Genomic DNA, 23,674 nt, shown 5'->3' on the forward strand with positions numbered 1-23,674 from the left:
AGCCTATGTTCAACATTCCTTTCAGTCTAGAGGATATTATCAAGGACATGGCTGGAGGGAGAGTGGAAAGAGTATTGCAGGTTGGTTGGTGGAGGAACCGTCCTGGAAGGGTCACTTATGTATGTCCACATGTCAAGCTTTGCAGTCACACCGTCTCAGAATGCAAGCATGTAGAAGAGGTGGGACACTTACTCAGATGATTAACGTATCAATATTTGTGTTAACATGTGCCCAGTGCATGGTAGTGTGACACGAAGTTGGGGTTTGGACTTCGGTTACTTCTTAGAATCAAAACACACTTGTATGAAACCTCACAGCCTCCTCACCTCCCTTTCTCTCCCTAGGTTAAGATAAAGATATACACATCAAAGGTGAGATCATAATTCATGGAAGGGAAGATGAAAGGCTCCGAAGAAGCAATAAGTCGTCTCCCATGCGTGCCCTTCTTCCCTGTGCTGCTCTCCGCGGTTGTGCTAACAGCCAGGCACCTGCATCTCCTCAGCAGAGCGGGCTTAGCTGACTTCTGCTGGGCCATTCTGCCGCCGCCCACCAATCGCAGCTCCCACAGGATGAGGCGTAGCTCTTTCATTTATTTGGGGGATAAGGTTCTTACTTCTTGGCTTCACACTTTACCACAAATATGGGGGATTTCACATGAAGCTAAAAACTCCGTACCCATCTACTGCACCTTCAAGTTTTCGAGCTAAAGTTTTCAGTTTAGATTTGAGTCATGACTTCGCTATCTTCTAGTACATTGTTCATGGATAAGTTCAAGGGGGAAGGCTTTCCCACATGGCAAACCAAGATGCAGCTACTACTCATGCGTGAAGGAGTCTTGGGAAGTTGTTGAGAAAGACACATTTGATGCACTTGATCAGCCACAAAGAAAAATTTGGAAGCAGCAAAATGCAAAAGCCATTGCCCTCATTGGTCTCTGCTTGGCGGACTCTCTCATTCATCACGTCGACTTTACATCCACGGCTAAGGAGATCTGGCATCGATTGGAGAGCATCTTTGGTAACAAGGTCACTAATTCCAAAGTTTTTCTGAAATTGAAGTTTTATGAGCTGAAAATGCAAGACAATGAAGCACTAAGTGATCATCTCTCCAAATTTAATTCTCTTGCTCAACAATTATCAAGTTTGAAGTGTTCTCCAGATGATGAGGACAAGATGGCAGTACTAATCAAAAGCATGCAAGGCATTTCTCGCTTTGAGCAGACCATTGAAGTATTACACCTGGCCGCTACTACATATGATGACTTGGTTGCTCTTCTCATTGAGAAAGACCGCCGGAACAAGGAAACCACGTCTACATCCTTGACCTCAAGCACTGAAGAGGCGCTTATCTCCGCCATCAGATGGAAAACCAACAAGAACATCATATGCAGATACTGTAAGCGGAAAGGTCATATTGAAGCCAGTTGCCTCAAGAAGAAGGAGAAAGAACAAGGACAACACCATGCTAATCTTGTTGCTGATGAACCACCAGACGAGCTTCCCGAAGATCATGCACTTTCTGCCCATGTCACCCTCGATGAGGATGACAAAGATTATTGTTTCTGATTTCTTCTACGTCTGTATGGGTGCTCTGCGCTTGCATTATGCATAAAATGAATGAAATAAACAATGTGATGTGTGATGGTCAATAAGGGTCCTCTGCCCGGGGTTGTCCCCCAAAAATGTGTATTGTTTTTACTTTGATATGAAGTATTGACACCTAGTTCAGAGTAAGAGGGGGGTGACGAGTGATGGTTCTCACTACCGGTCGCAAGCTAACTGAGTAGTCACTGACACACGGGAGGTGTTGGTCAGTTGGACTGGCTCTTTGCAGTATTGCGGTGGAGGGGGGATCGGTTTACTCCTTGCGTATTGGGTCTCACACTCTTTGCTCTTTTTTTTTTCTTTTTTCCTTATTTTTTCCAGGAGAGAGATCCTACTAATAGTTAACATTACAACTCGCTCAACGTCCCAGACACGCTGGTGTCGTGAGCTACAAGATCATCTACGCGGCCCTCTGAAGAGGGCGACGAGCACACTCGACCACAGAGAGCGGAGGGGCTACACTGGAGTCCTCCTGGGAAAGGCGGCCAGAACACGATCGACGCCGAAAGGGAAGCTTATGGAGAGCGCGGATGAGAGGTGCCGCCGAGGGGTCCAAGCAGGGTTTGAACCCAAGACCTTTCGGTCCTAGGCAAACACTTTACCACTTGGACTATCACCCCTTTGTCCTCACACTCTTTGCTCTGAGGGGGGATGTTGGAGAAATCATAGTCAAAGAGTGTATTCTACTATGTACTAGGAACTAGTTTATGAGTCTTTGTGTGAGAGAGTGCCACGTGTCACTTTGGGAGTTATCCCATAAGCATATGGTACTTGAGTGTGTGTGTTCACTCTATAAGAGTGATGTACTTTCTTGTGTGTCAAATCAATCAAATCAAGCTATCTTGGTCTACATGTAAGTACTTGTTCATCGCTTTCATTTCCATTTCATTATGTTTGCTATCTTTCCTTTCTGCACCTAGAGTTAGCTTTCTCTCTTGCTCCAACAGTCTCTAGGATAAATCAATTGTAAGACTCTAAAGTCTAAGGTTTGATGTGATGTGAGAAGGCACAATTGTGGATGATATGAAGGATATGATACATGTGTATAGGATGATGGATGGATTCGTGCAAGAGGTTGGTTGATGTGGATAACCACCTTCTTCTTAATCAATGTAATCATGCATTTCTCTCTCAAGCAATACACTAGCAATAATCGTATTCTTGTCTACCTGTGCATCATCTTTGCCATGTGAGAGAGAGGGAGAGCAAAAAAACATGTCTTCAAAGGACAAAGCTACTATAGATGTGCGTCGACCTACTTTGGATAAGGACAGCTGGCAAACCCCTAATGCCAAAAAGATTATGCGGCCACGTCAGTTACAACTCCGTCATTGGTCTCATCCTTCCTCTACGTAGGCTCGTGCTTCATCTTCTGGTTGTGCATCTACCTCTTCCGAGATAGATGCTAGTTTGCTCTGGTCTAATGTTGTGAAAGGTGGCATTCGGGCTTTGTAGGGTGATATAGATATGATGGTTACTTAACCGTCCTTTTTCTCTCCTCTTCATGATGATGAATGCACCTATAAAAAGTGTATGGTACAATGTACAGGATTTGTGTTCCTCTGATATATGGAGACTTGTTTGGGAATATGTACATAAGATGTATCCTGATATCATGTTTTTTCAAGAACATAACCACATGAATTTGCTAGCAAGACAAGTTTCTTTGGTGGTGGCTGTATATATTATGCTGCCTTGGGTTCTTTTTCTGGTGTTTGTGTGTTGGTTAAGCAAATTTTATAGCCTGTAATGGCTTAAAATGATTCAGATGGCAGACTGATAATTGTGGAATGCATGCTCAATGGAGAGCTCTATGAGTTTGGCTCTGTGTATGCCCCTATAGTTTCAGCTCGTCAAAGCCATTTATGGCAATTTATGAGTCGGTATCCTTGGTTGTCCAATGCACTTATCGGAGGGGATTTTAATAACTCCCCTTCTCCTAAAGACAACAATCGGGGCCATTCACATATGCTTGCTTCTAAGAAAGTGGCCTGGAAAAATGTTATGGTTGATCTTGGATGGCAAGATTTATGGACAGCCACTTCTCCTGATAAGAGAGGTTTTACTTTTCACCATAATGCACACTCAGATTATCGTGCAAGATTGGATCGCTAGTAGCTTTTGCATGTAGACCATCTTGACATTTTTCCATGTGGTATGTGGATTGATTACTCTTTGAACCTTTCTGATCATGCACTGGTTTGGTTGGGTTTGTACTTTGATATGCCTCTTGATGAGATCTCCTTACCCACTAAACGGCTTCTATTGGTGAACAATTCTTATCTCTCACATGCACTATTCCAAGATATGACTATTGATGTTATTTATGCCTTACAAGCTGAAATGTATGAGAACATAGACATTGCATGGTATCATTTTGATGTCCGTATTCAAACAGTTATCAATGAATATGGAAAATGGTATTTGGGGAATGAAAGACAAAAGTATATATCAGCTGAAGAATATGCTGCAATTTCTGGAGGAGACTAGTCATATTCGCATGCTATCTCGGCAAGAGGAGGATCATATTGTTCATGCAAAGCATGCATTGGCTCTCCATGATCAACAGAAATTGCAGGAATGGCAAGTTAGATCATGCCAATAATCCCTTTTGGATAAGGGTTGTTCATCCAAAGCTTTCTTCAAAAGCTTGCATGTTTCATCCAAAGCTTTCCTCAAAAGCTTGCATGTCTCCAGACAAAAACAATGTATATCTAGAGTAATAAAAGAGGATGGCAATCGGACACACGACATATATCAACTAGAGCATGAATATGTGTTATGCATTTTCAGCATGTTTTTGCAAGACCACCCGAGATGACTCCTGATATTCGTAGGGCTAGGCACAAGCTTCTGTCTCCTATTTCTAACATTGTGGAAATGGATGAAGCAACTGATTTGGAGTCCATGTTTTCAGTTGTGGAACTAAACAGAGCACTAAAGGTTCTTGGTAAATGGAAGACTCCAGGATGGGATGGATTAAGTATGGAGTTCTTTTTGTAGTTCTAGCCTATGCTTGAATAATCACTTTTGCTAATGATCAATGAGGCTTGGATTTCGGGCATCATGCCTTTTGCAGGCAGGAGGGATTGAAAAGATTGGTGCCAAAAAAGGATTTGTGTCGAAAACTTTCTGACTAGCACCCTATTACCTTGATGCCTGTGATCTATAAATTGATCACTAAGATGATCGCTAATCGACTCAAAAACATTCTGAATAGGGATATCCATCCACTACAATATGGTTTTGTGCCTTGTAGAAAAATAACATATAACATTGCTAATGTCTATGTTGGCATAGAATATGCAAAATATACCAAGCAAGATGTGCTCTTAATGCAGATTGATATTGCTAAGGCTTTTGATACAGTCCAATTGCAAAAATTATGGCAAAGTTGCCGGTTTCGGTCCAAAAATGCAAAACATAATTTTCTGGCTGTATCAAGAGCATGCCAGTAGCTAGCGACGTACACTGTTATCACCCAATGCATGCTCATAGCTACCTAAGTATACCAATAGCTACCCGCATGCACCATCATGCTTAGATAGCACGCGGCATGCATTGGGTAGCTACTTAAGCATGCCGCGAGCTATCGGTGCATGTCAGGTAGCTATCCAAGCCTACTCATAGCTACCTAAGCATGCCGGTAGCACCAGCATGCATCGAGAAAACATAGGGATGAGGCCTCATCCACCATACAAGTCTGGCAATGCCCACTCATCCACACTCAAGTTCCTAGGAGTATCCATCGAGAGAGCATTCTAGATGCAGAGGGTGTTGCAAAAACTTATGATTAAATTGGAATATTGGAAACTCTCTACTTGGCCACTTCATGTCAATCTGAGAATAGTTCAATTGATTTTGATGGCATACATTCCGTTTTTCCTACCTCTTCTGGCATGGTCTAAAAACCAAATCTCTAGTTTTATGACAAAAAGCATTGAACTCTTTTGGCACAATTCTCGATATAAGAAGGCCTTGCTGAAGTCGTGAACCTGCGCTACTGCCCCCACCTGTCTCTCTTCTGCCCCTACCTGCCCTCTGTTGCCTCCACCTGCTCCTATGCTGCTCCCGCCTGCTCCTCTGCTGCTCCCGCCTACCTCTGCTGCCTACGCCTGCCCATTTGCTGCCCTCACCTGCCCAACTGCATCCCCCCACCTGCCCATCTGCAGCCTTCGCTAGCCTTTCTTGAGCCCCCGCCTACCCTTCAGTTTGCCCCCGCCAGCCCCTCTGCTGCCCCCCGCCTGCCTTCGCCTACCTCTCTTAAGCCCCCACCAGCCCCTTTTGCTGCCCCCGCCTGCCCCTTTGCTGCCCGCCCCCTGCCTTCTTTAGTCCCCGCCTGCCCCTACCTACCCCATTACCCTTGCTTCCCCTGCTGCTCCCACCCTTCAACTCCCGCCTTTGCCCCCCTTCCTCTGCTCCCACCTTTTTTCAGCAGCTATTTTATCTGGATTCAAGTCGGCCGCCCACTTTTCTTGATTGGTCTTATGGCTTTTTCTGCCGCACCCAATCTCTCATCACCCCCTCTGGCCAGGAGAATCATCAATTTTTCACAAGACGAGCCCACCTCTCTTTAGCACGACATTGACCTTGAGGTCCAGAATACCCTTGTTGTGAGAGTTTATGGTTCCCACCCCTCTCGTTCGCAGGCCCGTGAATGGCTTCTAGCAGCTCTCCCTTCGGAGCTGATTGTGCACTTTCAGGATACTCGTTTACTTGGTCGAGGCTTCTTCCAGGTGGACTTTCATTCTTCAGAAGCTACTTCTCAGGCTTTGGCTAGCAGCCCCTTTCCTCTTGGTCCTAGGAAGATTTTCTTCTTTCAGTACCAGGTGTGGGCTTTGATCCAGTGGTGGAGGATCAGCACCTTACCCCGGTCTCACTACAGTTCCCTGCTCTTCCTCGGTCCTATTGGAAGCTTTTAGCTTCCATAGGGGCATCTTTTGGCCAGGTTCTAGAGGTACCAATCCTCCCGAGCTCTCCCGCCTCAGCTTTCGCGGCCATTACCACCACTCAACTTTCGGACAGGACATATCTTGGACCTTATCCTAGATTCTCTTTCCCTCAACTTTCGGCGGCTGCTTTGATCTACAGGTTGATTATTCCTGCGCCTTGGTTTGTCGATCGAGTTAGTAAGATTTGGCTCCTCACTGAGAAAACCCGTTGGTAGAAACAGAACCTGAAGAAAATTCGGCATAGTAAGTTGCCACTCAATGTAGATTGTTTTTATGGCGATGCTTGTTGGGAATGCTCCCAGTTGGAGAACTTCTTGAGGAAAGACACATACATGCACCGAAATGTCCTTCTTTCCCTTGCATAAAGGAAACAATGATGCATCTTCATTGGTCTTGTCCGCAGACCAAAAGTTTCCTTTGCCAAATTTTTCATTTTCTTTGGCTCAGATTTCCAGGGTTTTACTTCTCCAGATTTTTATGGCTTGGCAGGTGACCTTCTACATTGGATCATGCTCAGCCCTTTCTAATCTGGACTAGATATTGGGCTTTATGGACAATTTGGCATGCAATAAATCAGTTGGGTTTTCATTCCAAAAGGATTGAACGCTATCCTTACTTTCATCAATCCTTGCATCACTCTTTGTTTGATTCCATCCACCTGGATCAGATAGATGATGGTCAGTTGGCTTTGTTTTTTCAATGCTTTTAGCTTCTGTTACTGCTTTTTAAGAAGTTTGCCTCTTCTTTGAGGACTTCTTTCTTTGTACAATGAAGTAATAGAACATAGCCTTCTACAAAAAAGAGAGAGAGAGGGAGAGAGAGCCAACCCCACATTCAGCCAACAAGGCCTCACATTCAATCCCCAAAGTTTGCATGTTATTGGGAAAAGGCAAAAAGGCATGGGAAGAGAGGGAAAATGAAAGGGTGGTGCGCACCCTTCTGATTGTAGCTTGGCACCTCCATTGGCATTTCAACATGGTATCAGAGCCTGGTTGAGATCTGAGCCACTATCTCCTGACTTGGGTGAAGGGCGTCGCCGCATCCTATGAAGGCAGGGCTTCACATTACATTAAATGAAGGCCGGACAACCAATAATATGGGCTCGTGAGGAAAGGCTTTCACACACACTGAAATGTGGGAACCCGGGCAAGCCAAAGGCCATCATTAGTACAAGTTTGGGCACTCATTTATAAGCGTGGGCTTGCATAAGTGAAGGAAAGCAAAGTATTAAAACTTACAGGGCTTTTCACAAAAGCGTGGAAAAGCAAGCAGCGCATATATTTAAAGGCATACGTGGGACTCTTTGGCACACATATCAAGAAGGCGTTTATATCTCTTCCTCACCATCGTAAGGCTGTACAGACAGATCACTACCACCATCTTCATCAACTGTACGAAGAACAGGTTGCTGACATCACAACTGTAAAGCCAGACCTGTGCCAATGTCATCAAACTGTACATGCTGCTGTGCTGAGTTCTGGTGTCATCTCCTGTATGAACCTGCTGCTGCTGATGTCTTCTACTGTACGGCCAGCACTACTGTACAGACTTCTGCATGCTGATATCATGCTGTACAGCCTGAACCCTGCTGACTTCAGCTGTTGAGAGACCATGGAGGGGACAATCACCCCTCCTGTGAAATTCATCGATGCCGTTTACATGTACCTCATTCACACTCTGCAGCCACAGAGCATCTCCAGGGCCACACACAAATCAAGGGAAGCTTTCTTAAGCTTCTGCAGCCCAGGATTTTCCTTGTCCGGCTGCACAGATGGGATTAGATGGTGCTGCAGGCCCTTGGTGTGGCTTTTCCTTGCACCCCCTCATATGTAATGTCCCCCTTTGAATCTTTACTTCTATGGAGAGTCGTCATTTCTTTCATCAGATGTATCTATTTTCTACTGATTGCAAGTTCTTTTTCTTTGGGGGAACAAGCAAAAACAAAAAATAATACCTCTCCTTTTTTGAACGCAGTTGTTGAAATGAGAGCCATTGGTAGGCCATGTGAATTGAGTGGCCAAGTCCCCCTCAACTTCAGTCTTTTCTCTTTCATTGACTCCAACAAATCATACTCAACAATCATGGAATCCTGAAACCAAGCCACAAAAAGCTTCTCTTCTTGAACGAATGAAGACCATTAGTCATGACTTCCAGTACGTACTTGCATCTACTTACTCAAAATCGTGCAGAAAAATAAAAGAAAAATGTAGGTTATTGAATAGTGTGATGACGTTGTAGTGAATTTAATACTCTCAGAAGGGTGTGGTTAGCTGTACATGTCCAACACTAAATAGTCGATTACTTCCATCTTTATCTTTCGTAAAATGCAGCCCCATTATAGTTCTTGCATGTGATCGGAATTTTCCAATGTACTCCCACTTGTCTTCTAGATGGTCCTATCGATCAATGGAGAAGTTACAGGAAATCCACTCTTCAAGTTTGACGAGTAGAAACACACTGTTTAAGTCAATGGGCCCTTTCCAAGATGACTATAATACCACACTGTCCAGAAGGGGCCGTGAGTTTGAAGCCCGACACATAATATAAGATATGACCCAATGAAATTCAAAAAATAAACACTCTGTTTAAAGGAATATGTTCTTATAATTTGACACCTTAGTAATAGAGCAGCTCAATAGTGACACAGCAAAGCTGGCATCTGCTATTGCCAAAGAGGATTCATCCCTTGAGAACTCAAGCTGCAGTTTTAGCAAAGGAGAGCTTCAAAACATAAATTTAAAATGCAAACACAGAGCAATGCATAACTTTGAAGCTTTTCACATGTTGGTTTTTTTCTTCTCCTTTGATGCACTGAAACAACACCTACCTTAGTAATACCTGACCTGGACACAGCAATACTTTCCGTGTCCTGAAGTGTGTCTGAATCTACAATCTGCGAGCTTGGCATGCATTATCAAAGGTCAGAGGAAACTCATGGTTCCACATTGTACTAACGCCATGCTATAAATATATAAAGCAAGGAGAGAGTTCAATGACCTTTAAAAATCCATTGAGAAATCCACATGCTATAACCAATCCCGAAGGAGAATAAGCCATGGCCTCTGCCTGACAAAATAAGAACGTCATTAATGTGTGTGTGGGCTCTGGGCAAGATGTACTCCTTTGTCTAGAGAACTCTAGTTTCATAAAAGAAAACCCTCATGTCATCGCAATAGAAAAAAACAGATAGATAAAATACATCGTTGCCTTCAGTTACTGAATTTGGTCTGCGAGACCAAGTCATGTCCATACAAAAAAGTATATGAAAGAAAAATACTAGTGTCTAAATATGTGTGGATGTCTGGTCCATTGGTACTTATAATCTCCTCAAACATACCCTCTGGAGTTCTGACACACCCTAAAACTTGCTCATAGTGAGTCGAATCAGCTCAACTTGACAGTCCAGATCCCAGAAGACTTTGTGTGTAATATAATATGAACAGCCTTTCCCAGGTCCACAAAACAGCAACCGACTTTCTCAGATATGGCATGTTCCTCCTTTCTAAGTATCCTCATGTTAAAAAATGATCCTCCTCTAACCACCCTCAAATCACAAATGTCAATGATAGTGGAGGAACTGCTTCTAGAACTAGCCTGCCCTTTTGTTCTCATCTTCCAGCTCTCTAGAAAACAGATTACAAGGGACTCCAGAACCAAGGCATAGGCCTTAGTAATAACATGGCTTACCATGACGATTCTTAAGTTGCTTGGTTCCATTGGATCTCTAGCCTTGTGGATAAGAATTATGATGTTGAGAAACCAAGTCAAAGGAAAACCTTGGTGGACAGCCTCATTAAAAAACTGAGCTAAAGCAAGGGAAATGCGATTGGCCTGTTCTTGACAATGCATATGAGGCCAGAACTTAGGTAAGTATGATCAGCTCCCAGCAGTGAAAAATCAAGACGCATGAGAATTTAGTTATTTTTTTGCAGAAAATATACTTCTATTAAGTATGAATAGGCCATACAAAATCACGGATAGAAGCTGGGAAAAAAAACAATCATCCCAGCATGTATGGTGATCTCAACCAATCTGGGGCACAAAAGTGCCAAGAGAGTCCTGTTGTGGAGGTTGATGAAAATAAGATCCCTTGATCCCAAAAGCTCTATTCTGGATCCAAAAAAAGACCCCCAATGGCATCTTCCTAGCAATCCAGAATTTAAATCTTTATCAATCCTAGGTAGCAACAAGCAGTCATTCTCATCAACTTCCAACTTCCCAAATCATGCTAATTGTTCCATTGATTTTGGCCCTACAATCACTCTTATGAACAATAGTCCATTTGTCACCACAGTAAAATCATAATCTTCATTCTCATCAACTTCCAACTTGCCAAATCATGCTAATTTGGCTTTGGCCTTACAATCACTCTTATGATCAATCACCACAGTAAAAACATAATCTTTTCTTTTCTCTATCCTCTAGTAGGGCTAAAGAAAGATATACAATTGTTTTCCTTTAAAATCATGGATTTCCCATCATCCTTGGAAGTAACCTTTTAACAAATCCCTTATGTTTACCACTACCATTTACAGTGGGATACCTTGGCACATTATGAGAATTAGATGGGACAAGACGCAATCTTGATTTACACTCAGAAGCATACATTCTTTCATTGTCATCAATTGTTATCAAATGGCGATCAGTCAAAAGATGTAAATGCAAACTGTCCCATTCCAAAATTACTTTTTTTATTGCTATACTTTGACATACAACTCTGCCAGTTGCATAGTCTTCTGCAAAGTATTTGGTCTTTGTGATGCTACATCTGAGGTAATAGTAGGATGAGGGTCACGAATGACCTTATCATCTGGTATCTTTTTCATCCTTGAGGACATCCTTCATACTATATTCTATCCTTAAACCTCGAGTGTTGAAGTAAATTGTCTATTTCAGCCTATGTGTCGTCCTATGCACTATGACCATTGTGCTAGGTGCGTACAATACAGTGAAGGCCATGTATTAGTGTCTTGGAGTAATACAAGTGTAGTTCTGGTATTCTTGTCACACTCTTGCCAATCTTGTCATTTGTGTTATGCTCCACTCTAATCTGTCTATTCATGTACGCACTGTGCTGTGAACATTGAGGACTCTGGACATACTTTCCAGAGCAAAGCCACCACTTTAGTGTGCCGAGCAACCAACCCTACTACAACCGTGCCTTCCTCCCACTCAACTCAGGTCTATCAGGTCTTGAAGAGATGGCACCCCTGACCAACTCCCTAGTTAATCCTCAAGACCATATCTCTATCGTTCCCCTCAAACCTGAGTTGAGGGCCCAACTATGTCAACCCAGAAATAGCACCAAAACAAATGTAGGCATCCCTCCTCATCCTTCGAAAAAGATGTGGTATTGCAATACAAATCCTTTACGACTCCCTACACTCCCATAAGCAATGGTAGACAGTCTCTGAAGCTATTGTGCATCTCGAGCAAGATGGGCTTGCACCAACAACCGATCTCTCCACAAGTTGGAGGCAAAAGCACCATGTAGAGAAAGCCAAATAAAAGAGGAAATCTTCGTTTCCTTGAATGAGTGCCACAACCTTCACCAAAAAGCTCGCTGAATGTCAAGGGTGATTCTACAAGCCTCCCACTGCGGTCTAAGAGTAGGGACACTCTGGATGTGTTCCATACATCATCGTTTTTCTTCTACAGTTTACCTTGGGACAGCAGCCCTCTCTGCTCACCATCTCGCATCATCAGGATGGCAGCGCTCTCTGCTTATCTTCACCATCGACACCACTCAGGACGGCAACGCTCTCTGCTCCTCTCTCTCACTCAAGTATTGCAGCACCCTTGTCACCAGAGCTTGTACCACTACACCACTCGGGACGGGAGCCCTCTCTACTCTTCATCACCCTTAAGGTACCACAGCACCTTTGTCACCAGAGTCTGCAACTTCGCCTTCCGCTACACACTATGACCTTGGAGTGCCTTTGCCTCAGATCGACGCGAGCCTTCGTCATCGACCGTGCTTCAGCTCCGACATCATCTTGCTTATGCACTGGCCTTCTACTCAGAGTCACCTCTCATCAAAGGCCTCTTGTACATATTTTCACTCACCATCATATATACACTCACTCACCCATTTCATGCTGTGTTGTTTTGCTCTGATCTCACGTACATCTAGTCCTTCTGTCCTTTTTCCCTCACATGGTTATCTAAGCTATTGTTAGCAAAGGGATTGAAGACCTCAAGAGCACACAGCATGGATCGTCTACCTGCACTCCCGGAGAACCAATTTTTCTCACCAAAAGTTGATTCTCCAAACTCTGATCTCAACCACACAGGGAATGGGACTTCTTACTCAAAGGAGAGCCCGGTTCAAGATCTTTCTTTGGGAGACGATCAACCCATCTACATCAACTCACCTTCACTACCTTTGCCATCACGATCTCCCTCTCTGACTTTATCAAACTTTGCTTCCAGAGGGGGATACATCCTTCTGCCAAAGTGTTAGTGTGGGAGACCATCTACTCGGAGCTGATGTTACTCTCATGTTTCTATGTTCTTAGTATTTTCCATGGACAGTTTTGTATCACCCCAGTGAAATAGCTATGTGTATGTTTTCTTTCTGTTTTATTTTCCATTCCCTGATGAGATATGCCATGGACATTATTGTATCACTTTGGTCTCATAGGCCCATTGCGTCTTTAGTAGATGCTTAATATATCTTTCTTTCTTTCTTTCTCATGGTCCTTTTTTTGGCCTAAGAGGGGGGGTGTGAAAATGGGATTTTGTCCAGCCCTAAAAAGGGGAATTTTTCTGAATTTATTAGGTTTTATTCATGTTTTTTAGGTCTTGTTGCTGGCCGACTGCCCTTTTTGCTGGGCCGACCAGCAGCCCCCCTTACTATATATAGCATAGCTTGACCATTCAGCATTTGTACCACTTCATAGATCACATTAGGTACCACATCTGCTACTGTTGCTGCCGGGGCCTGCACTACATTTGCATCATCATCGCGTGTCAACTCCAGCACATCAGCGTTTTACATCTGCTCATGGGACAGCAGCCCTCTCTGCTGCATAGAAAACACCAGCGTTTTACATCAGCTCTCACTTTGGGACAGCAGCCCACTCTTTGCTACACTACAGCACATCAGCGTTTTATCTTCAGTTCACACCTTGGGACAGCAGCCCACTCTCAGCTACAGTACAGCAGCTCAGCGATTTATCATCAGTACATATCTTGGGACAGCGGCCCACTCTCTGCTACAGTACATCATTGTTTTTCTTCTACAGTTTACCTTGGGACAGAAGCCCTCTATGCTCACCATCTCACATCATCAAGACGGCAGCCCTCTCTGCTCCTCTCTCTCACTCAGGTATTGCAGCACCCTTGTCACCGCACCACTACACCACTCGGGATGGCAGCCCTCTCTGCTCTTCATCACCCTTCAGGTACCGCAGCACCCTTGTCACCAGAGTCTGCATCACTTCACCTTCTGCTGCACACTATGACCTCGGAGTGCCTTTGCCTCACATCGACATGAGCCTTCGTCATCGACCGTGGTTCAGCTCTGCCATCGTCTTTGCTTCTGCACTTACCTTCTACTTAGAGTCATCTCTCATTTAGAGGGCCTCTTGTACATATTTTCACTCACCATCATATAGACACTCGCTCACCCATTGCATGCTGTGTTGTTTTGCTGTGATCTCTCGTACATCTGGTCCTTCCGTCCTCTTGCCCTCACATGATGTGCCCTTGTTGTCCAAACGATGTGACATCCTGATAAAATCACATGCACCGTGATTACATCCCTCTAATTTGCAATCGTGGCATTGAGATGAATGATGTGTGAATGCGGAGTGCGACGCGAATGACTGTGTAGCTCCCCGAACCCTGCCTGCGCCCCCTCCGCCTCTGTGCCTGTGTCGCCCCATCATTCCTCCGCCTCCTATCTGTCCTCCCCTGCTGTTCGCCCCTGCCTCTGCCCGCTATCATTCCTCCACCTCATCCCTCTGCCAAGCGCACATTTCCTCCGCGTCCCATCCTTCCTCTGTTGTTCGCTCCTGCCTCTACCTCCCCTCATCCTTCTGCACGCAGCTCATCCCTTTGCCTATGTGTCCAGTTCCCCTCCCCTTGCTTCCCGTTTCTTCTTGCTTTTCCCTTTTCCACCCTCCCTTCCTTTCCTTCACCTCCTTGCCTGCCTCTTCCCCTTGGTTCGCATTGCTCCTCATCCGGGTTCAAGTCAGCCGTCTTCTTCAATTAGCATCATGGCTTATCCCTCCGCCGAGCGAACCATTGTTTTTTCCGAAGCCGAGCTCGTGGTCCTCTTCGCCGAAATCGAGAGAGACTCCAAAACGACCCTCGTTGCCAGAATCTTTCGATCTGACCCTTCCCGTCTCCAGGCTCGGGATTGGGTCCTGGCAGCTCTGCCTTCTGACCTCGCTCCATACTTTTGAGATGTGAGGTTTCTTGGAAGAGGTTTCTTCCAAGTGGATTTCGATTCCGAGGACGCAGCCTCATAGGTTTTGAAGGACAGCCCTTTGCCATTGGGCCCAAGGAAGGTTTTTTTTCTAACCTACTCTAGCTATTTTGACCCCGTTGAGGAAGACTGGAACCGTTTCCTGATTACTCTCAGATTCCTAGGTCTTATCGCGCATATGGGCCTATGCTATATTAAGAGACTAAGGTTTAGTAAAAGGGGAGGAGAAGGGTGTGTGTGTGAATGGACTTATGGTCCACTAGCTCACCTATTTAAAGGTGGAGCTAGAAGGCATTTTTGTATTGAGCAAGGCCAAGTTGTACCCATAAACAACTTAATAAACAGGATATTTTCTTGTATTTTGTGAGTTTATCTCCTCCACATATCTTGTTCAACCACGTTTTTCTCAACATGGTATCTTGAGCTTGGTTGTGTGGTGGAAGTTCTCCATTTTGAAGCTTTATCTTCTTAACCTCCATAGCTATTCTGCACCACCCGTCAGTGGAGGACGTGGGGAGGACTGTAGAAGGCGTTTCAGCCTCTGATTTCTTCTGGAGATATCATCCCTAGCCCAAGGCGCATCAGCCCAGCTACTCGCAGCCGCGACATTCACACTGTACAACCCGGCATTGCGCTATTAGCAGGCACACGCATTTTTCATCAAGTCTGGATGTCGTACACACATACGCCGTCTGTGCTGCAGTGTAAGCTACATTAGCTTAGGGCTTTTGAAGCCCTAAGCCTCACGACTTTACAGCCAGAATCTTAGCTGCAATGGACGCATAAAACGCTCGTGGGAGGCAAAAGACCAGGGCTGCAGTTTTTTTTTTCTCCATGGAAGCTTGCTCAAGCTTGTGAAAATAGTGTTCATAAACACTAATAGTGTTGATTAACACTAATAATGCTACTAATCTAGCAAAGGGGAGCTGCCTAAGAGTGTTTCTAAACACTAAGTGTGCTCTTGAACACTAATGGTGAATCTAATCACCAACACAAGTATCATTAGATGCTAAAAATGTGCTCTTAAGCGCTAATAGTGTTGCTAAACACTAATGGTGATCTTAATCACCAAAGAAAGTGTTCCTTGACACTAATGAAGCTCTCTCCATCAGTATTTGTGGTTGGGCACAAACCCTAAGTGCTAAACCATAAGCTGTACCATTTTAATCTCCTTTTTTATGCAACATCCTTGGCTTGATTAAGGGTTATTGCACTCTCATAAGCCTTTCTCTTTCTACTTAAGCCAAAAGATCACAAATTTTCTGTTTTCTTCTTCATAAATCAGCCAATTACTCTCTTGTCATCTTCCTTCAATACCCAATGTCGAAGGAAAACACCCAAATTAAGAAGTTCTCGGGAGAGGGCTTCCACACTTGGCAAGTCCTTGTCAAGTACAAGGATGATGTCCAAAGGTTTTTGGCCATTCATCTCCTGCACTAAGGTTATTGATCGAACTAAGGCTGAAGATATTGAAGATGATGAGAGGGCACAAGCCGTCATCATGATCCATCTTGATGAGGCTCTTATTCACCATGTGGACCAGCTTCCGACTGCAAAGGAGAAATGGGATGAGCTTGATAAGCTCTATGGAGCTCGTGGTAAGAATTCCAAGATCTCACTTAAAATTGAATTTTTCAGCTTGGAGCTCAAAGAGGGAGACGGCATTGGAGCCTTTATCTCTCACTTGAAGGGCCTTATGGCTCAACTTGCATCAGTAAATACGAGAATGGATGAATATGATGCAGTGGCTGTTTTGCTAAAAGCAGTCAAGAAGGTGTACCCCACCTTAGTCACCACCCTGAAGAACATACCTAATCCCACCCTTGAAGGAGTCATTCAATCTTGTCTTGATGAAGAAAAGAGGCCAAAGGGAGGAGCTGAATCTTCAAATGCAACAACTTCATCGAATATCGAACAAGCTTTGTCACATCAAGTGATCAAAGTAAGATGTGTCCATTGCAAAAAGGTGGGTCATTTGGCAAATAATTGTTGGATCAAATATCCCAACAAAATGAAATGTAACAAATGTAAACAAACAGGACATATCACTTCTAAATGTCCTAACAAAGAGTCAAAGGCTAACTTTGTATCAGCCTCCAACTCCACTGAGAAATTGTTTTAAATCTCAATGTAACCACACCTATATTCCTAACCTTGTACGCCTACTGTTATAAAGGCAACCTGTGTCCAATAACACCTATTCCAATTTTCTTTCATAGTTGGTATTTAGGGGGGGTATTAAGAGACTAAGGTTTAGTAAAAGGGGAGGAGAAGGGTGTGTGTGTGAATGGACTTATGGTCCACTAGCTCACCTATTTAAAGGTGGAGCTAGGAGGCATTTTTGTATTGAGCAAGGCCAAGTTGTTCCCATAAACAACTTAATAAACAAGATATTGTCTTGTATTTTGTGAGTTTATCTCCTCCACATATCTTGTTCAACAACATGCTAGAGGCCATCGGGTCTGCCTTTGGGCTGGTTCTTCAAGTGCCCCCCCCTCCACGCTTTGCCGACATCTTCTGCCCATGTGGTCACTGCCTCGGCGGATGCTGTCCCCAAGGTCATAGTTCTTGCCCGTGACTGTGAGCTCTTTGAGGACTATGTTTTGCTTCTGGACCCTAGTGATCTTTTGAAGCAACGTATGGAGATTGCAGGTAAACCCGATCAGTGCCGGGTTTGTCACCAATAGGGTCACTTTGCTCGAGTTTGCCCTCGGGCTTGAGGTCGCAGGAGGCCTCGCAAGCGTGCTTCTCAAGCGTGCTTCTCAAGCGCCACCTCCCTTGGATCCTTCCTATCCTACAGTCTGCCAGGTGTGGCAAGCTGTCTCTCACGCCTGCCCCCCTGGTGCGATTGATGGGAAGACCTCCTCAGATCTTGTACCTCAGGTAGATGATGTTTCTGGGCAGAGGGATGTATCAGCTCATGCATCTTTGCAGGGAGATGATATATCAGATCACGATGACTTTGTTGAGTCCACTCTACTTGGAGGGGGCGATATGCAGGACGTTCAGCGCAGTTGGGATCATGTATTGTACGATTTTCAGCATGATGCCATTGCCCTTGATGCCCCGCAGGGCGCACAGGTTTCTCATATGCACGTACTGTGCAGAGCCTCGGACAAGGGCCTCGGACAAGGGCATGTCAGTGGACTTTGCCCCATGGATTATCACCGTCCTCCAGCATTATGAGAGTCGTCCTCCGGCTGCCCATCGTCTTCTTAGATCGGGGGTCAAACCCTCTTCTCTTCCATGAGAATCGTCTCATGGAATGTTCAGGGCCTTGGAGAGCTTCCAACCCGTGGTAGGAAGCGCCTTCTAAAAGAAGGACCACCTTCACCCTGCTGTTACAGGAGGATCTATGGATATACTTTTGTTGCAGGAACACAAATTGGATAGATCTCAGTGTGGCAAAACTAGTAAGATGCTTTCTAGCCACACCTTCTGGTCCTCGGCTGTTGGGACTAGAGGGGGTGTTTGCATTTCAGTGGCAGCATCTGTTATGCCTCATGTTATTGGGCACGGTGTTATCATCCCTACTAGAGCACAGTGGATCTTGATCATGCATGAGGGTCAGAAATCGGGAGTCTTGAATATCTATGCACCTAATGTGAGAGGTGAAAGGGTGGCCTGTTGGGACACCATTATAAATGTCATTCCCCAAGTTGATCATTGGATAGTCAGAGGAGACTTCAATATGGTTGAGCAACCTTCTGACAAGATGGGTGGACGCGAAGGGGGTTTACACCCTTTGCAGCGAACCTCATGGGAGAGGTTCACGCTCTCTTTCTTTGGCAGGGGTTACTGGACTGAGGATGACTTCCAGAGAAGGCCAAATTCCTTCTCTCTCTCTTGGCATAACCGCAAGAGCGGGGATGAGAGAATCTTTGCACGTCTGGACAGATTTTATGTGGATGATTGGTGCCTAGACAAAGGAGGCACCATTGCTAGTATGCCTGGCACCACCAAATCCGATCATTGCCCCGTCGTTTTGTGTCTCAGGCAGCTTGGGGCTCGCTCGGCCTCTCCCCGTGTCCGTATCCCTGACTCTCTTTATCTAGATGCTAACATCTCCCTTGAGATCAGAGAGATATGGAGATCTTGTGATGGTCCTGATCCTCGTCATAATATTGCACTGGCTCTTGAGAGGACCAGCCATCATTATCATAGTGGACCAGCCATCATTATCATAGTGCTGCCTTGTCCAAGAAGGAGAAGGCTCTGGACAAGGAGAGAGCTATTAGGCGTAGGATTGCTACTCTTCAGAGGGAACATGAAAAGCATCCACATGCGTCTTGGATTACAGACCTCTTGACCACAGTTAGAGCAGAACTGCAGTTGGCCATGGACAGGAGGGCTGAGTTCGAGTTTTATGCAAATGAGGCTTTTTGGACTCAGATGGGTGGCAGATGCAACAAAGAGTTTTTTTCAGCACACATGCCTTCCCATAGCAGGGATTCTGTGAGGTATTTGTAGGACTCACAAGGTGAGGTTCAGATTGAGCATGATAAGGTAAGGGATATTGCTTCAGATTTTATCAGTCTTTGTTGACTACAGAGCTGCCCTCTCCTTTGAGAGATGTGGCACGGCAAAAAGTTTGGGAGTGCCTAGGCTCATTACAAATGCTATGTGTTCTTCCCTGGATGCCCCTTTCAGGAAGGATGAACTACAGAGGTGCCCTCTCCTCAGAGAGATGTGGCACGGCAGAAAGTTTGGGAGTGCATGCCCAGGCTCATTACAGATGCTATGTGTTCTTCCCTGGATGCCCCTTTCTGGAAGGATGAATTCCTTCACGCACTGCATCCTCTTTCCAGTGGTTCATGCCCAGGGGATGATGGTCTTTCTTCCGCCTTCTTTATTCTTTTTTGGGTCATATTGGAGATGCTATCACTGTTGCCCTTCAGAAAATGTGGGTGTCGGGTATAATGCCGCCATACCTCACGGAGGGGCTGATTCACCTTATTCCCAAGAGTGGGGACAAGACTAACATCAAGCAATGGAGGCCCATCACTCTCCTTGGATCTGCATATAAGATCTTCGCTAAAGCCTTGAGTATAAGGTTGCAGCCAATTCTTCAAAGGACTATCCATGATACCCAAAATGGGTTCCTCCAAGGAAGGAGTATATTTGATAACATCTTTTCTTTCTAGGATGCTGTCGAGTGGGCAAAGTCTAGTCAGTAGCCTCTTGCCATTCTTTTGCTTGATTTTGAAAAAGCTTATGACAAAGTGGATTGGCATTTTTTGGAGGGCACTATGGCACATATGGGGTTTTCCCAAAACTAGATCAGAGGGGTGTCCTGCCTATGCAGGGGCCTATGCAGGGAGGCTCATAGCACTATTTTAGCTTGTGGGGGGCGCGGCGAGCGTTTTCAGATTTCCCGTTCGTTGAGGCAGGGCTGTCCCCTCGCCCCTTTACTGTACCTCATTGTAGCTAGGGCTATGAGCAGGTTTCTTCGAGCTACCCCTGGTGTTGTGGGTCTCAGGCGCTGCCTTTATGCACGGAGGAAGAGTTTTTGGACTCTGAGTTAGCAGATGATACGGCAATTTTCCTTGAGGCTTCACATGCTTGTTTATGTGCTTTCCGGAAGCCTTGCAGGCCTTTTGTTTGGCAGCGGCAGGAGCTACTATCAATTGGCATAAATCAATTGGTTTTTGGATCACTGATTCTCCTCTTGTACGTTGGGGTACAGATGTTGGTTTTACTTGGATTGAGAGAGGATGCTCTACCAGATACCTTGGTTGTTAGGTGGGCCTTGACATTACCCCTGCACAATAGTTTTCTCCAGTGCTCTTCAGAATTAAAAGCAAACTTCATCACTGGAGTAGGAGGAAGCTCGACTTGGCCTCTAGAGCTTTGGTGGTTAACCAAGTTTTGCTAGCCACGGCTTGGTTTATTGCTTCATGCTAGATTTCTCATAAGGGCTTCATTGGCCAGCTTCGTCACCTTATTCGGAACTTTCTTTGGTCAGGGCTTGATGGAAATGCACACACCAGGGCCAGAGTTGCTTGGGAAACCATTATCAAGCCTAAGCAAGAAGGGGGATTGAATATCATTGAGCCTGAGGTGCAATGTAAGGCTTTGCTTTGTAAGCTTGTTGTTAGGGGCTTTCTTCCAGGCACTGAGCTATGGAAGGCCTTTCTCGTGCAGCAGATCACGAAGTGTGTCCCTGTTCGCGGAGGTGACTAGACTCTCAGCTCACGCTTTATTTTTTCGGATGCAGTTCATCGCTCCCCTTCGTCCCCCCTGGTTAGGTCCCGCCTATGGGCCTGGGACTATCCGAGGAGTTTTTTGGTACACATCCCCCCGCGTTCACCGGATGAAGCTAACCGGCAGCCCATTCTGTGGAATTACTTGATCTTAGATGTGCATGGTAGGCCTCTTGGGGCAACTATGCATATTCTCTGGGCTAGGTGGGAGACCCTATGCCCCATAGTGCTGGCTTGGAAGAGGTTTCAGAGCCGTATTGAGGTGCAGAGATTGGATTTCATGCAGCATTTGAGAGGCTCTAGCCAGAGGATTGCACCGATTGATCCAGCCATTCCCAACCACTAGATTACTGGATCTTTTTTGGAAGGTCGTCATCATTCTTGGTTTTTCTCTGGGACAGGTGTTCCTCTTCAAGTTTTGGGTATCTCCTTGTCTAGGGTGGATGATGTACCGGTCTTTTTTTCTGTACTGGATGGATGGCAGTTGGAGACATGTGATGTGCACGACCTTATTGAGGGCCCCCAGATTCGTCCAGTCAGAGTTGTTGACAGGTTAGGGAAGCACGTCTTTGTTGACCCCCCCCCCTTCCCCCCCCCCCCCCCCAAGGATGATCACAGAGAGTGTTAGCCTTTGGTTGTATGGTGGCTGCCCTATTAGAAATTTGCATTGGGACCCCGGTGAGTGGGAGTGGAAGGATGCTTGCAACCCTTTGAAAAGCATGCCTTTTTTCAATTATACAGTGCGGAATGCCAGACATCTTATCTTGGGACACATTCAGAGTGTCCCTACTCTTAGACCCCATTGGGAGTCTTACGGCATTTCGATTGACATTCAGAGGGTATTTTGGCGGAGATTGTGGCAGTCTTATAGGAAGCCACAGATTTCCTCCTTTATATGGGTTTCCCTTCATAGTGGTCTGGCCACCAATCAGTGGAGGTCTGTTTTACTGGTGCTTGCCCAGCATGCCCTAGATGTGCAGGAGTTTCGGAGTCAGTTTACCATTGTTTATGGGAATGCAGGGAAGCACAGAGGGTTTGGTCTGCGATTGCACCCCTCTTTGGTAGGATTAAGAGGGATGCTATCATTTCTTTTGGTTCTATCATTCAGTTGACACAGTCTGGGCCTCAGCTGAGGTTCGAGGGGACTGATAGGAGCTTGGCCATTATGGTTAGGCAAGGAGTTGCTCGGCAGTGGTGTCTTCAGGATTTGCCACTTTCATACTTTGTCCCTCCGACACAGAGGTTAGACAGTTCTTGGGAGATTATTGCTAGCATCTCAGCCTGGAGTATCTGGAAGGCTAGATGCACTGAGGCCATTGAGGGTACTCCCGTTCTTGTTTCTCACTATCTTTGCAGGATTTGGAGTGATATTATTCACACCATTATGGCTACCTGGGCTAGAATCCAGGGATCTTCGAGGGTTGCGGAGAGGAAGCACGGCCAGTTTATGAGAGCGTGGGACATTGGTATCTTTTTCACATCCTCTCATTCAGGACCCTATTGGCAGCATAGGGCTCCTGATTGGTTGAGATCTCCACCTTGCTTGGTGTGACATCTCCATTTTGTAGAATTTTTCATACTTAATAGAAGTCTCCTTTCCTTTTAAAAAAAGAGATGAATGATGTGCGCTTGTTGTCCAAAGGATGTGACATCCTGATAAAATCACATGCATGGTGATTGCATCTCTGGTGGTCCACAATCCACCAGGGAGGAAAAAGCATGCAGCAATAAGAAAAGGTTGAGTTTCTCCTCTCTTGATCTTCACGTGCATCTGTATCCTTCTTTAAAACAGAGACAATCTCTGAGAGTTGTGATCTGAAAAGTATAGCTACCTCCACATGAGCCCCCAGCTCCACCTACTGCTCATGTCTCTTACCTGAAAGTTGCATCCACGCTACACACTGTCACAATATGTTCCCACCTCTAATGACTGGGGTGCGACTTGGCATGGAAGATGATACCTCTTCCAATAGAGGTGGCAGACAAGCTCTACCATGTCATGATTGGTAGCCCCCTTTCATGACGTTGCTGTGGATAATCTTTTTATGTAAAGGTTTCACTAATGGTTTCAGGCCCAAACTGCCATCTTCAGCGTTAGACCCACACCATCATTTAACCTCTTCTTCCCAATTCATAAGTCATCATCTCTTCATACCCCCCCACTTCCCCTTGTCTCTTCTTCTTGTACGTTTACCATTGCAGCCTTCCTTTCTTCCACTTCAAGTTTGTTAAGGTGTTCATACATGTAGGTTCTGTTTCTTTCAAATTGTGCCGCTTTCTAAAGTCTTCAAGTAAGCTTCTCCTTTTTCCAACTTAATGATGAGGCGTTTCTCTTGTTTGAGAATCTTTCCTACTCTCCATGGTGATTGTAATCCCCATTTTTTTCTCCAATTCTTTGACATTCTCCGTTTTGATGGCCCCTCTCATGTACTTGTAGCCATCATGTTAAGGGCTTTCTCCTTTCTCTTCCTTTTTTTATAA

The 23,674-nt window shown here is 45.2% G+C and overlaps 1 protein-coding gene across 1 annotated transcript in view; it reads right to left on the bottom strand.

The window, feature by feature from the left end:
* LOC147604018 (cilia- and flagella-associated protein 251-like) overlaps positions 1-23,674 on the bottom strand; it is a 212,740-nt gene that overhangs the window by 112,103 nt on the left and 76,963 nt on the right. The window contains exons 11-15 of the mRNA XM_086795115.1: positions 9,554-9,622; positions 9,384-9,449; positions 9,172-9,255; positions 8,833-8,952; positions 8,511-8,645 (exon numbers count right to left, since the gene is read on the bottom strand). Of these exons, the coding sequence (XP_086651241.1) occupies positions 8,511-8,645; positions 8,833-8,952; positions 9,172-9,255; positions 9,384-9,449; positions 9,554-9,622 (474 nt within the window). The remainder of the gene's footprint in view (positions 1-8,510; positions 8,646-8,832; positions 8,953-9,171; positions 9,256-9,383; positions 9,450-9,553; positions 9,623-23,674) is intronic.

Source organism: Cibotium barometz, chromosome 62 (assembly GCF_041138505.1).
Source record: "Cibotium barometz isolate CiBa-2024 chromosome 62, ASM4113850v1, whole genome shotgun sequence".
Taxonomy (NCBI): Eukaryota; Viridiplantae; Streptophyta; class Polypodiopsida; order Cyatheales; family Cibotiaceae; genus Cibotium; species Cibotium barometz.